This window comes from Lissotriton helveticus, chromosome 7, assembly GCF_964261635.1.
Source record: "Lissotriton helveticus chromosome 7, aLisHel1.1, whole genome shotgun sequence".
NCBI classification, from domain to species: Eukaryota; Metazoa; Chordata; class Amphibia; order Caudata; family Salamandridae; genus Lissotriton; species Lissotriton helveticus.
The window spans coordinates 134,405,726-134,420,707 of record NC_136068.1 but is presented as its reverse complement, the minus strand read 5'-3'; the positions used below and the strand labels follow the sequence as shown (position 1 = coordinate 134,420,707).

At 45.9% G+C, this 14,982-nt stretch overlaps 1 protein-coding gene across 2 annotated transcripts in view; it reads right to left on the bottom strand.

Annotated features, from left to right (window-relative positions):
- The window catches only part of CSNK2A1 (casein kinase 2 alpha 1), a 111,090-nt gene that overhangs the window by 17,513 nt on the left and 78,595 nt on the right, over positions 1 to 14,982 (bottom strand). For both annotated transcript variants that reach the window (XM_078651725.1, XM_078651727.1), the window contains exons 10-12: positions 4,814 to 4,914; positions 4,072 to 4,220; positions 3,865 to 3,951 (exon numbers count right to left, since the gene is read on the bottom strand). In XM_078651725.1, coding sequence (XP_078507851.1) covers positions 3,865 to 3,951; positions 4,072 to 4,220; positions 4,814 to 4,914 — 337 coding nt within the window. The remainder of the gene's footprint in view (positions 1 to 3,864; positions 3,952 to 4,071; positions 4,221 to 4,813; positions 4,915 to 14,982) is intronic.

Genomic DNA, 14,982 nt, shown 5'->3' with positions numbered 1-14,982 from the left:
GGATGCACGTGCACTGAAAGGCTGTGGGTCCTGCCCCACATTTTGGGTGCCTTGGTCACCAATGTCATCATATGAATCTTGCTGTGCATCGGGTTCATTGATGGGGAAAGTGTATTGGTCATCTTCTCCATATCCCTCACCCTCAGAGTGTTCTGGGGAAGGTGTTAGGCTCCTTCTAGGAGGAGGCTGGATAGGTTCTATCAGGGCTGAAGCGTCCTGAGCAAGCTATTCTTCTTCAGGGGGATAACATAGGAGTCCACTGGCTGTGAAGTGATTTTCCTCTTGTAAAGGGTCAATTTGCCCGTGTCTGCGTCGATAAAACGCTCAGAATCCTCTTCTGAGTCGAGTAGTCGACCTGAAAGTGCTCCAGACGTTGTAGAATCCGACTTCTTTGGCGTCGATTTTGGCGTAAAGGCCTTCGGTGCCTCCTTTGGCGGCAGAAGGAAGAGAAGTTTACCAGCAGGCTTTGCCGGAATGTCCATCGGCTTCTGGGGCGACGGCATCAGAGCCGACGTAGCAGAGGCCTTCTCCCTGATTCTCTGTAGTGAAGAGGCGATGGGGGACGCGTCACTTACAGCGGCACTTGGCGCCGACGAGGAGGTCTTGACCTTGCCCTCGGATCCGACGTCCTGTTGGCCCTTCTGAGTCTTAGACGATGATGCTGCAGCCGCAGACACAGAGTCCTTGGACCGATGCGTTGAGGTTCCAGCTTTCGATCCGTGTGATTTTGCTGGCTCCGTCTCTACCACGCGTCCGACTAACGACGTCCCAGTCGGAACCGGAGTCTTGTCGCTGGCTTTGGCGGGCTTTGACGGCGTCGCAGCGGTGGACCCGTGCCGAACTCCCTTCTTAGAGGAAACCTCCTCTGCCGACGATTTCGACCCTGTCGAATCGACAGTTTTCTTCGACTTCTGTGGACCGGGGGCCGACGGAGTCGATGAGGCAGCGGGTTTAGGCGTTTTTGGTGGAACGGCCGCCATCTTAGGGACGCTCGAATCCGTAAGTTTCGGTTTCGATTTCGGGTCGGCCATTTTAGGTGTAGTCGATACCGTAGGTTTCGGTTTCGATACGGGCTGCGCGGCAAGTATGTCCGTGGCCGGGCCTGAAGGCGGGGCCGTGGCTTGCGGTACGGGGTCTTGGGTAAGGCCGACTGGCGATCCCGTGACCCGAGCCTGATCCGCGTAACCTTCGGGGCATAGCTCATCCCCTGAGCTATCTTCCGCGGCCCCATAAACCTCTTCAACGTCCCCTACCTCGTCGACGTATTCAAGGGCTTGACCCACGACTCAGTCGTCGTCTTCCGGATCCGCCTCGACCTCCGTCTCGGGCGGGGAGATTTGAAGATGATGGCTCTGGTCCTCCTCTTCTTGGTCGCCGAAGATGTTTTCTGGATCCGGGGCCGCTTGTCTGGCCTCAAGGCGCACCGCGCGCCGAAGCTTGAGTGTCTTCTTTGACCTGAATCTGGAGCAGGCCATGCAGTTGTACTCGTTGTGGTCCGGCGAGAGGCACTTGTTACAGACCGGGTGCACATCGATATGTGGGTATTTCGACCCACAGACGGGACAGTATTTAAACGGGCTCCGCTCCATGCTGAAAAGTTGCGGTCGTGTTGCGATGAGAAGGCCTCGATGTCCGAAGAGTGATACGACTCCGCAGACTCCGACTCAAAGAGACGGAAGAACTCGAGACCGTGCGCAAACAATACCGACGCAAAGAATATAAGGCCTTTTGGCCGTAAAAAAGCTAGTTTTTCTCGGTTCCGACAGAGAGACGTCGAGACCGCATCCGAACCCAATGGCGGAAAAAAACAATCTGGGGATGGAGCCGATGCCCATGCGCACTGTAGTCCAGGGGAGGAGCCACCTATCTCAGGATACTTCGAAGACTCTTCCAGGACAACAATGTGCGATCATCCGGACCCAACACTAGGCGGCGATCTAATGCAAAAGATATGAATTTAGCAGCCCACATGCCTCGAACGTATAGGATTATTCTCCAGTGTGGTGAATCTCTTTCGATACCTTTCTGTTTCCTAGGATGCACAGGTAGGACCATCCGCAGATAACCTTCCTCCTTAAGAAACTCAGACTTCTCTATCTGGAACGTAATGATAATAGAAGGCAATGAAGACAACCAGCATGACGTTCATTGAGTTATACCAGCCGAAAGTTGTCACCACTTGGCCTATACCTTTTCTGTGTTAAATGTGGGTGTTTCTGAGCTTCAAAACACAAATTATATGTTGTATCTGCTGCATAGTACCACCACTCTCTTCATTCCATTTGCCCTGATCTACGTGGAAGTAAACACATTTTCCCAACATATGTCTCACCATCTTACAACCCACTACACTGTCAAATTTTGCAACAGAAGGCAGGCAACTCCCTAGACACATGAGGGTATTCCATCATCCAAGGGGTTAGCCTTCATTTAGGAGCAAGACAGCCAACACTTTGGGTGTTAATAGCCTTCTTTTAGACAGCATTATACACATTTCATTTTGCGCTCTATGGTCACCACAAAGCCTTGACAACTGTTGCTGTCAACAAGTTCACATTGACCAGACATGCTAAGTGTGACACAAACATAGGTGTGGTGCACTCCGCACATTTTGCCATTTTATCACACCACTCTGGTGCCCAGGCATGAAATGCTATAAGACCTATGCTTGCTCAAGTAAGAGGCTCTCCCTGTTTTGCCATAAACATAATTGTTCTAGATATACCAGGCATTACACCGGATCTCCTGGGATAACGTCTGTTGAGCATGTAAATGAATGGTCATTATTCATGGTATATCTATTCAATCTCAGTTGCCCACCTATGACTTTGGATGCAGAGGCATGCAACAGTGATTCACTGACATCACAGACTCTCTGCAAGGTCTGCATCATAGGTCAAAGCCTGGAAACACTGACCACAGTCTAACCTGAGAGCAAACACCCCTAAGATCTCCTCTGGTCTCCTCCGCTCCCTCTTTTCCAAGCAGGACTTTGCCAACTTTACCTATAACCATGCTAAAGGTGCAACAAGGTTCTTTAGAAAAACCTGGTCCGTCATAAAATGCTTCATTACAAATCTATATTTCGAGAGGGCTGCAAAAGGAAAGCAGTAATCTTGGTTTTAAAATAGAAAGCATTAGGGTAATTTCCAAGTTAGGAATGTAGGTCTAATCCTCCCGCAATCTCAAGTACATCTAACAAATGCTGTTAACAATATTCAGGCTATCACACTATAACCCTCTGAAGAATCCTTATTTTCATGCTGTGTGTTTCTACAGCTATCATCTGGAATTTAGCAGAACGATTACTGGAGTCACTAAAGAAGGTTTTCGATGACGCCACTGTTAAATCTCACATCTGACTGCCTTGCTTCAGTTTCTAGAAATGGAGTTGAGGGTCATAGTCACTGTTTGAATGGCAGGAATTAAGAAAAATAAATAGTACAGTGTCATGGTGAATTAGGAGTCAGTATGGAAACCAGCAAGAGCAACAAAAGAAACTGAGCACTGCACTTGCTATGGTGCTGTTACACTAACACCTGCATTTGCATCAGTAAATTTAGTATCTCCTCAATCCAGTTAGGAAAAAAACAGATTACCGAATTAGAGTTCCCTGCAACAGCTAATTTAAAGATAGAGGCTGGTGCGCAAAAACTTTCTGCTGTAACTCAGTGCAAATGCATTTCAATTCATAAAGTTGATCAGAATGACAAGAAGCTCTTCTGACAACTGTAGAGGCTGAGAATATTGTTAGACTAGCCAATAAGACAGGAAGAATACTTGAGCTCTTTTCCGGCTACTGCTGCAAGCCCATAAACATGATGCCTACAAATTGGACCCCTGGTGACATTTTTAGAGACTCACCTGGCATCATACTTGCATTGCTGACAGGTGTGCTCCCACTTGGCATGGTGGAGGAGCCCATACGGGCCTGGTCCTTCACAATGGGATCTTTACATTAAAAAAAAAAAAAGAAAATAGGATTACAAATCAAAACAGATGTACATAGGCGACTAACATTACATTTTCTGTCCATAGCACAATTTGGACATCAGATCATACTGTACTCACAGAAATATGGGTGGTCCATGGCCTCTCTCGCTGTCAGTCGCGTCTGGTGGTCGTATCTAAGCAGTTTGTCCAAAAAATCTAGGGCTTCGGTGCTCACAAGGTGTTGGTTTTCACTATGAACAAAACGCTCCCATCGCTTCCGAGAGTGTCTGAAAAAACCAACACACAAGAGTCAACCAGTTCTAGACAGCAGTGCTCTCACTGTTCAGGCTGTCAGTTCAACTAACAGGAACTGAAGTTTAGACGATAACTTATTTTCCCCAAACACTCACTGCTGACGTTGGCGATAGATGACAAGGAGGGCGGATCCCCCCCACCCCCTAACATGATCAGCAGCCCCAAGCAATACAAGTGACAAGCTTACCCCTGTGCCGTTTGGCTACATTTAAAACTGGCAATTAAACCAGTTTCGGTCAAAAGCTTTCTCCCTATCTTGTACCCATCATACAGCTGTCCAGCAACACCCTCTTTCCTACCCACATTTCCCTCACCAAACCATGCTAAGATAAAAGTTTCCATTTAGATACAATAGTTATAATTTCCAAACAAATAAAACGCCATATATTAACCCAGAGGCAACATTACTGAATACCTGAAAACTTGCAAAGTCTGATTTAGAGTTTTTGAAAATCCAATTTGGTTTGTGATCACATATTTAGGGAAAAGTAAAAAAAAAAAAAAGACAATGAGCTCAAGTTCACAAAAACGACCTGAATCAGGGAAGGGCGGGGGAATCACTTACCTCCCAAGGATATCATTGAAACGTGGGTCCAGTTCTATGTTGTATTTGTCAATGTAGTCATAGAGATCCTCTGTGCCCAATACCTTGGCTATTCTCACCAACTAGGACAAAAAGTTAAAGTCATTTGTAGTACACAGACAGGATGCGTCCCTGACTGAGGAAAAGTGTTGCGCTCATAGCTTTCTGTAGACAGAGCCAAAACAGATTTTATAAACTAACCAACAAAGGTCTCCTTTTAATCCTACAGGCACAGCCTAAAAATTAATTGGCAATTTCAATGCACATAACTAGTGAATGCCAAGCTCAAAATATCATCCCCATATTTACATAAGAAACAGAGTAGTACTGTCATTATACAAGTAAACAATATAAGACCATTAAGGTGGCATGCTACTAAGTCAATAGTCACCAATACTCCCCAGCATCTTAAACTAGCAGGATAGTTCAATAACAAGCTATTTAAAATAAAGGTGGAGAGGATCCTTAGAATAGTGCTAACATATGAATGCAATTGCTTGGAAAGATGTGACTGTTCTGTTATGAATAGCCCTCTGCCTTTTGAGTGTTAACTAGTCACACAGACTATCGGTAAATCAGCTTGTATGGGGTGTGAAAAACAAATTTATTCAGGTAAATCTTAAACGACTCATGGAAAAAGAATAGTAATCTGAACATAAAAGGAAATATAAAAATACTTTTAAGTACATGTAGCAGATCAGCTATACAAACAGAAGTCATAATGTCCCTGTGGACTCTGGCTTTATCAAAGTAGTCCTTTGCCAAACAGTCTCTACAATTGATGCTCACCTCTAGGATACACTTTTGCTAATAAAGGTAGGATACAGTTAAATGAAGAGACAGCCTTAAGCTGAAAGATTCAAGGTACAGAGCTGGCAGGTCATACCACTGCCTGCACTTGCAGCTTATCAGACTGTGCACTGGAGGAATAGTATGCATGGATGTGTGCTTGGTTATAGTGTGGCATATATAGGTTAGTCATTTGAGGATAGCTGTGTACCATTAGAACAGGCACATAGCCAGAACTTCATTTTAAAAGGGGTTTAGGGTTCCAATATTGATGTGCCCCTTTAGAAACAATATAAAGGAATGGAAGTTTGCTTTCCACTATGCCAATCTCCCCCCAACCAACTCCCTTTAATAACCTCCACATTTCCTCGTCTTTCCTTTCCAGTCCCATTCATCTGGGCACTTCTTGCCCAGATGTATGACATTCTTTTTTGTCTCATACCGGACACCATTTGCTCTCATCTTACTAGTCAATCAGATTCAAACAGGTTGTTAACCTACTAGAACTACGTGCCGCAACCACTCATATGAAACAGTTTCAGCACAGAGCCGGACTGGCTGTAGCCGGCATTGGGCGTTTGCCCGGTAGGCTGGGGGCTGGTTTAGCAGAGGTGGAGGGGCAGTTTAGTTACTGGGGGCCTATCTTGCAGAGGTGCTGCAATATAGGCCCCCAGTAACAGAAGCAGCAGTGCTTCACACTTTTCACACTTGCAACCCTATCCTTTCCCCGGAAGCTGATCCAACAAAATTGCCAGGGCTGCTTGGGTTTCCTGTTTTAGCCTCTTGCAGGGGCACTGCAATTTCAAAGGTTGTGACAGCAAGTGTATACTGCACAGAGTTCTCGTCTTCAGTGCATCACCTCTTGCTCTGCTGTGGTATACATCAGCTCAGCTGCAGCAAAGAACTTTCAATCCAGTTAGCGAACACTATTGTTCTTACTCTCATGGTCCCAGAGCTTTCAGTTACTAAATTGCCATTTTCACTCTAAAGTTTAGTGTGGATCGGACTCAAACGTTAAGTGTTTTGAACTCTGTGCTAGAACTTCTAGTCTTCTGGCACTAGAAGAGCTTGAGGTCTCCATGCACAGCAAATTTCTCCATTGTTGATCATGAGAAGTACATGAAAGGGTGGGCAGAGATGAGAGATGGAAGCCACACCTAATTACAGTGTACCCTGACTGTAGTACAGGGAGGTCGTAGTCTACCCGTCAGTGGCTGCAACTGAGCAGGATACAGTTGTGTCTATGTGGAAGAGAAACGGGATGCAGAAGGATTCTGCCCAGAGTTCGCATATTGGTTCTATAAAATTGGGCAATAACACTACAGAGACAAAAAAGATGTTGGTAGCCAAAGTTTGTTTTTCTGAGAGATGGAGGCAGTTTGGACAACGAGGTGAGAAAATGCTAATGACTAGCCCATAGAATGGCCTACCAATTATGGTAACGCCTCATTGCAAGGAAACACCCCTTTTACAGCACAGTGTTGGTAGGATTGAGACAAAGTTAATGAAAGTGAGTGTGTAAAAGACAAAGGGAGAAAATAAGAGATGGAAAGACTTAAGTGGCACACAGATTACACACAAAGCCATAGCCGTAACCCAGGCCATTGGCCCAAACCTTTTCTGCATAAACGTAAATTCACTGCATTTACCACAATCCACCAACTAGATAATTTACAGATTTTAACAAACAAAATGGAGTTCTAGCTCAAACAAATTCTGTTACGGAGATTGTTCGATGCTTCAACAAATACTTTTTGAAAGTTAAATTGTCACACTCCCGATGCGGATTGGTTATTCAGACATTTAAAGACGTGACAAGTATACAGAAAGCACCATTTGTCCCAAATAATACTGTGGACTCTTCAACTGGACCAGTACACAAAGCAGAAAGGTGCCATCCAGTGTAGAGGAAGAGACGTTCTAACCCAGTCCTGCATCGCTAATTATAACCACTAACAGGAGCTCAAGAATATTTCTTTGTGTGATGGCAGATGGGGTTTGAATTGTACTGTGGCATCACTCACCAAATGGCCTCATTAAACAGTTTTATGCAATTTAAAGTGGGAAAGATAAATCATTTGTGGTCATGAATACTTAGAATTTAAGAGTCCTAAACAAAATGTACCTCTTAAGTTCACTATATTGACCCATACAGGGCTTCCTAGTAGGATACAAATTACAAATAAGGAAACGTACAATACTTGTCTGTGCAGCAGTGTCATGAAGAATAAAGGTGCTTCCAGAGCCCCATAGTGTGAATACAATATGCTCACGCAGCCTTCAAAGAATGGGTGATGGAGGTAAAAGGACACAGATACAAGCAGAATCCAAACTCTTTCCACAATCTCAAAGCATTCCTGGATCACTTGGTGATCTAGGTTATGTTCGACTAACCATGCATTATAAGCAGTGTAATTGGTAAAATATTGCTACTGTCATCTGATGAATAACTATGCTCTGGGTTGCCAAAAATAGGGCTATCTTCAGTTCAAACCTTTACATTCTGTATATTTTCAGGGAAAACTTTGCTGTGCAAGATCAGACTATGTGGTTTGTGAAACTTGATATAACACTTCTATTTACAAAAAGCTAATGTGTTAAAGGTCCTTATTGCCGAAGGATCAGTCTGATGTCGGAAGCCAGCATCAATAAGTTCTAGGACCCCTGCACATTTGCTGCAGTGTGTGATGTCCAAGCTTTATCAATCATTTGCAATGCAATTGGTCTCGCATTACTGAAAGTGTGAGCTATTGGGGTTGCATTTTTATTTGCATTTCAAAATGTTTAATAATGATGAGACAAACTGAAAATTATTTTTTTGGGCTCTTTTTAAAGTGGCTACTACATTTGTGCTTTACATTATTTAATGCCCAATTGATAAGTTACCGCTAAGGTGACAAACAACTGGAATTCGCATTAATGAATCCAGATGGATTTATTGGTTGAGTCTGACAAAACACCTTATCTTCCGATGGGCTAAAAGCTAAACAAGCGCGGCTGCAGAAGGCAAGTTAACAATCAGGGAGCAATGCGCGTCTCTGCTCGCTCCCGAGACCCCTAGGCCATGGGAGTGAAAGTTCTGAGGAAAGGCAGGACATACACCCATCTTTGGCCATGTGCATGCTTTCCATATTGAAAGCCACATGCAAAGGCCAATCGAATGTGTCAAAGTATGTGGGCGGAGTGAGACCCACATATAGAAGTTTTAAGTGTTTACAAGAAGGCTCGCAGGGCAGCGCATGCGCGCTGGCTCAGGCAAGACCTAAAAAATAACCATTGTACCAGCTTGCCTCTGCCAGATCTGCTGGTTTACAGATAGTTGCTTATTTATGAAATGTCCGACAGGAGTGGCAGCTATGTGCTCAGAAGACAGCTGTAATACCAGAAACCGGTCCTCGGAAGCTTGTTTCCGGTCCAGGGAAGGCATGGCTTGGCAGTTCGGGCTGGACTGTTCCCATGAGGCACAGGGTCAGACTGATTTGCATATAGCCATGTCTGAACTGGGCTGGCAGAGTGGGCTAAAGAACGGTGATGGATCAAACCCATATCTTTTGACTGGGTGTGAGTGTTTGATTGGTTTAGATGCTCCGTCCATCACCACCCCCTTTTGTACCGCTTTGGCCGCCATAAGTGTGGCAGGGTATGCTCAGACGTGAGTCCCTTGCTCACTTTGCCACTGGATTCAAGCAAGCCGGGCTGAAGACGGCTGTAATGCCAGAAACCGGTCCTCGGAAGCTTGTTTCCAGTCCAGGGAAGGCATGGCTTGGCAGTTCGGGCTGGACTGTTCCCATGAGGCACAGGGTCAGACTGATTTGCATATAGCCATGTCTGAACTGGGGTGGCAGAGTGGGCTAAAGAACGGTGATGGATCAAACCCATATCTTTTGACTGGGTGTGAGTGTTTGATTGATTTAGATGCTCCGTCCATCACCACCCCCTTTTGTACCAGTAATGGTCTTAGGTTTCTATTGAATGGGAGGCCTGGCCTGTACTTCGTAATGGGAATTCACGTTTTTTTGAATGGCTGTAGGAAGTGGCACACATGCACTGGATGATGGAAAGGAACAGTAATGCAGACTCATGTCAACCTGCAGTTATTGAAATGAGAGGAAATGAGTGTCAGCTAGCATGCCTTGCTTGTACTGAAAGGGGCAGTCCTGTGTTGTGTGTTTGTTACTGTAGACTACAGCACAGCTTGTTCCCTGCTCCCCCGCTCTCCTGCAGCCATTCCTGAGACAATGGAGCAGAATCACTCAGTGCCTTATCTGATTTTTACCTCACTGGCACAAGGTGGCAACTACCAATCCATTTTTAAAACAAGCACTGGCAACTGCAAAAGATCTGGTGTCAGTTGACAGCGTTTAAGCTTTGTCAGTGCTTGTTTTGCCGTGCTTTTGTGAAAATATTTCAGATGACTAAGCTGCTGGGCCAAAGCATTCCCAGATTTAAAGAAAACATATGCACGCTGAAGTGTGTTTTTAAAACGTAACCAACGTGTATGTCCACGCGATGCTCTGAAAAACAAAGCACGCCATTTCATGCAACAGAAGGCTGTTGAATGTATAATGCACTATAAAGTGGGATTCTGTTGCGAGATCCCAGAACGCATGCATTCCGTGACTGTGCTATGAAAAATGTTACCCACAAGCTCATCCATCTGAACGAAGCATCCATTTGTATGCTGGGTTTGTCGTTGAACAAGCAACAAAACCATGTATGGATAAAGCAGATAAAATAACCTTCTCTATGGACGTATGCCCCAGTTAGGAATGCGTCCACTACAGCGATCCGAGTGACGATCACATTATCAAATCCAACACGCCCGCTCCACATTTGATATTTCATAAAGATCGAAGTGCCATCTCACAGGCAGGGGCTCGAATCCTAGCTGGCGCACTCAGCCTTTCATCATCCGCTACCGAGATACAAATGTGTGTCATGCACCTGTCAGGGAGGGGTTCGAATACCAGCATTTGTCACACATCTCATTAACCGACGCAGAGAACTGACGGTCATGGGTTCAGAGCCCAGCAGAACAACTCAGCTTTTCACCATTCCGGTTAAATCAATAAGAACCATTGGGCAACAGCACCTGTTAAAAAGCTTTGAAACTAGAGCGGTTAGCCTCTATTAACCAAATAGTTGTACTTACTATACAGAAGTAGAGTTCTGTTCCCAGCCTGAGGGCAGCAGCCCAGGGTAAAGATGCACTTGTTCCCACGCAGATGTGGGATGTTTTGAAAGCTAGCCCGCCTCACTCACCCCTTCAGAATACCTCTCTAAAGGCAGGCAAGCCCAGTGGCGTCTCTAATTGAGTCTCCAGAAGTGATTTTTATGGGGGCACGTGTAGATAGACAGGCGGTCGGACGGATGGATGGATGCTCGTGTATTGTTTTAAATAATAAGCGCTGCATTTGCAGTGAAAGGTAATGTTGCAATGTACGGTTTCTGTGCTTTTTCCTGCTTCTCCTCAGGGCATGGGGTGACATTCAACAACTATAGTGGGGGGTGGGTGGAAAGGGAATGTACAGACAATGACAAATAGAACTTGGACATAGCCCACATGACCCTGTCCTCCAAACTTCAGAGATGCCAATGGGCATGCGCCATGGTATCATCCCCTGGTCGTCGATGCGTTATTTTACAAGTAGATATTCTACAACCCATTACTCTCCCTGCACCTCAAGCCACCTGCAACCACTTATTGAGATGGCGCGTCACGGGTTCCAGTGGGAAGGCCAATTGAATCGGCAATATATTCTAACAAAAGTTGAGACTAAAGTTATCAGTACTTAAAATAACACCATCATGAAGTTGTGGTCATGATTGTTCCTCGCAGAGTCGGTCAAGGCTTATTACTTTAACGTCACATCGGGAGAAGCTTGGCTGCTTGATAAATACGGCGCACAAGTACATGAACTTGAAGTTTGTGCTGCTCTTTTCAAAAGAAAGCAGCGTCAACGTGCTTGGGCCCCACTATAGGTGTGTGCACATAAAATACTTCTAACTTCACAAAGTTGTATTGCTAAATTTCTCTCCTCTTTACTGATTCTTACTCCTGTTTGTTTTCTTCCCTGTAGTAGCTCTGGTGAGCAGTCCGGCGGCGGTGGGTTCAACTCTGCGCAGCTCACATGCTTGTCGGAGAGGGCTGGGAGCCACGGGGGGCTGTGGAAGAAAAGGTGAAAGTGGGGGGAATTCATGGGAAAGGTGTGGTCTCCAGATGCGGCTGGCAGCAGAGGCACCACTCTGCCCCACAGCGAGAACCACTAGGGGGGTGGGGCTGCGCAGCACTGTTGGGGTGTGGCCACGGTGCGCGCTCTCCTTCACTAGGACTCAGGTTCCCCAGTCTTGCACCAAGTTAGAGTGCAGTGAAGGGGCCCCAAACTTGAGATTTCAAAAGTCTAGACAGACAAAGCACAAACACACAGACAGGCGGGCCTGCGTCGTCCTCGTGCAGGCAAATGCTAAGCCCGGGCATGGGGAACAAGGGGCGAGTAGGGGCGCAGCCTAGCACAGAGCCCTTCTGGTGAAGGAAGGCTGCCCTGGCCTCGCTTGAACGCTGCCTTGAAAAGCGGGCAAAAATACCACAATAGCAATGTGCTTCTGTGGCATCTATTGTCAGTGGGAGGCCCCCAGCAGGGATCCTCTGTGAGGCACCACTGTACTCCACTCCACCACAGCACTTCTTCGGAAAGACCAGCTCCAACATCTGTACAGGTAGATACGTACATGCGTCCGATGCGCATCTGTGGTTACTAGTGTATTATGGCCCAACCGTGTCATTCTCAGATTCGCCTGTTTGGCCCCTCACACAATGGCATTGCGTCCCTCCCTCTCTACACACACACACACACACACACACCATGTACTTCAACCACTCTCGTACACATTGTTTGCCTTTTTATCCATACAAGTTTCGAAAATATGACCAAATTAAAAAAATACACTTAAGTTATACTTCCAATGCTTTTTGTACTTTACTTTAAAGAACCGTAGCCTAAACCCACCTGTAGTTTAGTAATTGAAAAGCTAAAAAAAATTTCCTTATTGTTTGTGTAGTGCCCGTGACGAAGTAGAGTTAAACCGCTCCCACTACGAAGTTGTCAGACCAGGTTTTTTTTCACATTCATTTTGAAGTTCTTGTGTAGTTGTATTTTGTTCTGACAGAACGTACTTTATCATGTGCAGTGCTGCCTTCATACATATTTAGGTAGATGTGTCCAATGGAATGAATATTCGTTCGTTGCCCATATAGATTGTAGCTTCAAAGAATGTGACCTAATTTACGTGTATTCGTCCCAACTGACATTGACGGGACACCCGTCTGCGCTCCCTTCCTGTGTCGTGTGCGGGTAACCTTGAGTGCTTCGAAGCAGGTTGTCCTCAGTGTGTCCTTGTGCTCAGATAGGCTGTGTTCCTCGTGGCCTTTGGGAGCACGCCGCCTTTTGGGGTCTAGAAAGTCACGAGCACGGTTATGCTTTTTTGTGAGCGACCCGATGTATATCTCAATTCAGACACATTGTAAATGCTTTCATCTAAGGGAAAAAGCCCATAGTGCAAGTAGTGTCTTGGGGGGGGGGGGGGGGGGGGGGGGGGTTAGGGGCGCATATCAAATCTGGTGAAACTGTACACGGACGATATTAATCCATTAAGCCTTTCGTGCGTTCTGTGGAGCAGAGGAAAGTGCGTGGAGGTAGAGCGAAGCCGGGACAAGTGGGCAGAGCGTGACCAAAGGAAAAGAACCTCCCATTTCCTTGTTCTTCTCCAAAAGAAAATACGAAGAGCCGATTCCAAATCCCAAATCGGACGAATAGCATGAAAATGAAACGAGTTGTGCGCGCGAGCAGACCACCTCTCTTTCCTTCTTTCATTTACTTGCTTCCGTGAAATGGATAAAATAAAAATAAAAAAACAGCGAGGCGGGCGCGCGCCACAGCGAGCCATGTGGTTTCAATTATCGCGCCCGTGTCTGGGCACGATAATTGAAACATGACCGGCGGTGCGCGTAATAGACACCAATAGGCCATGGGCGGAGCAATGCGCCTGCCTTTGGCCAATTGCGTGCAGTCTTTCATAAAGACGCACACAAAGGTCAATAGCGGGCCCAAAAGGAATCGGACACGCACGAGTGGGCGTGATTCCTAGCTCCATTTCCAACCCCCATACAAAAGTCTCATGCTGCGCGAGTAGTGCTATGCACTGCACCGCTAGGTGCGAGACCTCCTGGGGGTTTGTGTAGCCTGTAGACTAGCTCTGAACTGTATGAGGTATAATTCTGGCAGTTCATTGCTGTCCTATTCAATCAAATTCAAACACCTATGAAAGGACAGAGCTAAGCCCCTGCAAGTTTGCAATGAACTACACCATAACTTTAATATTAGAACCTCACCCACTGAAAGTCATGGATTGGCACCTGAATTGCAACAGCATCCCTCATTACTAGAAGCAGCACTTTAATAGGGCTGAGCTCTCAGGTTTACAGATTTCATGCTTTAGTATTTCCTCAAGGCCAGCTTATTAGTTGCAATTTGGTTCTTGAAGTCCTAAATTTATAATAGGCTTAAAAGGACTTCAACTATCTGAAGGACAAAAACTTGAGTGGATAAGCTGCTAATTCAATGCTGTGATACTGTGGTAGCAATTGCGAAAAGCTTATAGCTGTATAGGAAGAAGTAGTACAGCACTCTTTTGCATACTCTTACACACCTTGGTGAATCCGCCCGGACATGTTCGAATCAGTCTTAGAAAAAGCAAAGGCTGGACTAATTCTATATTTAAATATTCCCATTTTCAAACGTTTTGGGGCTCAATTACAAAGGCAGATAAGAGTAACTAAGAGTTCTCTTGTGGTGCTACTTCCCATATTTACAAATGCTTTTGTGAATCGCCCCAGTGTGAATAGGCTCTGCACCCTTTCGGCTGAAGCGCCTTTCTACTTCAGTAGCCTCTAATGCTCTAGTGCAGGGTTCTCGAAACCGGTCCTGGGGGGCCGGATCCATGCCAGATTTTTTGCATATCCCCATTTAGATACATGTAGTTATTTTAAAAATCTGGCATGGATCCGGCCCTCCAGGACCGGTTTGGAGAACCCTGCTCTAGTGCTTCAGTCTAACTACATGACGAGGCACTGGAAAGGCAAGTCCCACCCTCACTCAAAGCTGCAGCTTCTCTAGACTGCATTGTCACAACAATGTGAGGGGAGTACAAGAGCCTACAACTCCGGAGTACTCGCACCTTCAGTCCATCATGCACCGCCACAAAGTGCACTACAATGCATTCCCTATTTTCACTCAAAGCCTCACTAGAGCCTCTGGCCTTGCCATTTTACAACTGGGATAGGGGCATTTTTTATTGACACCACC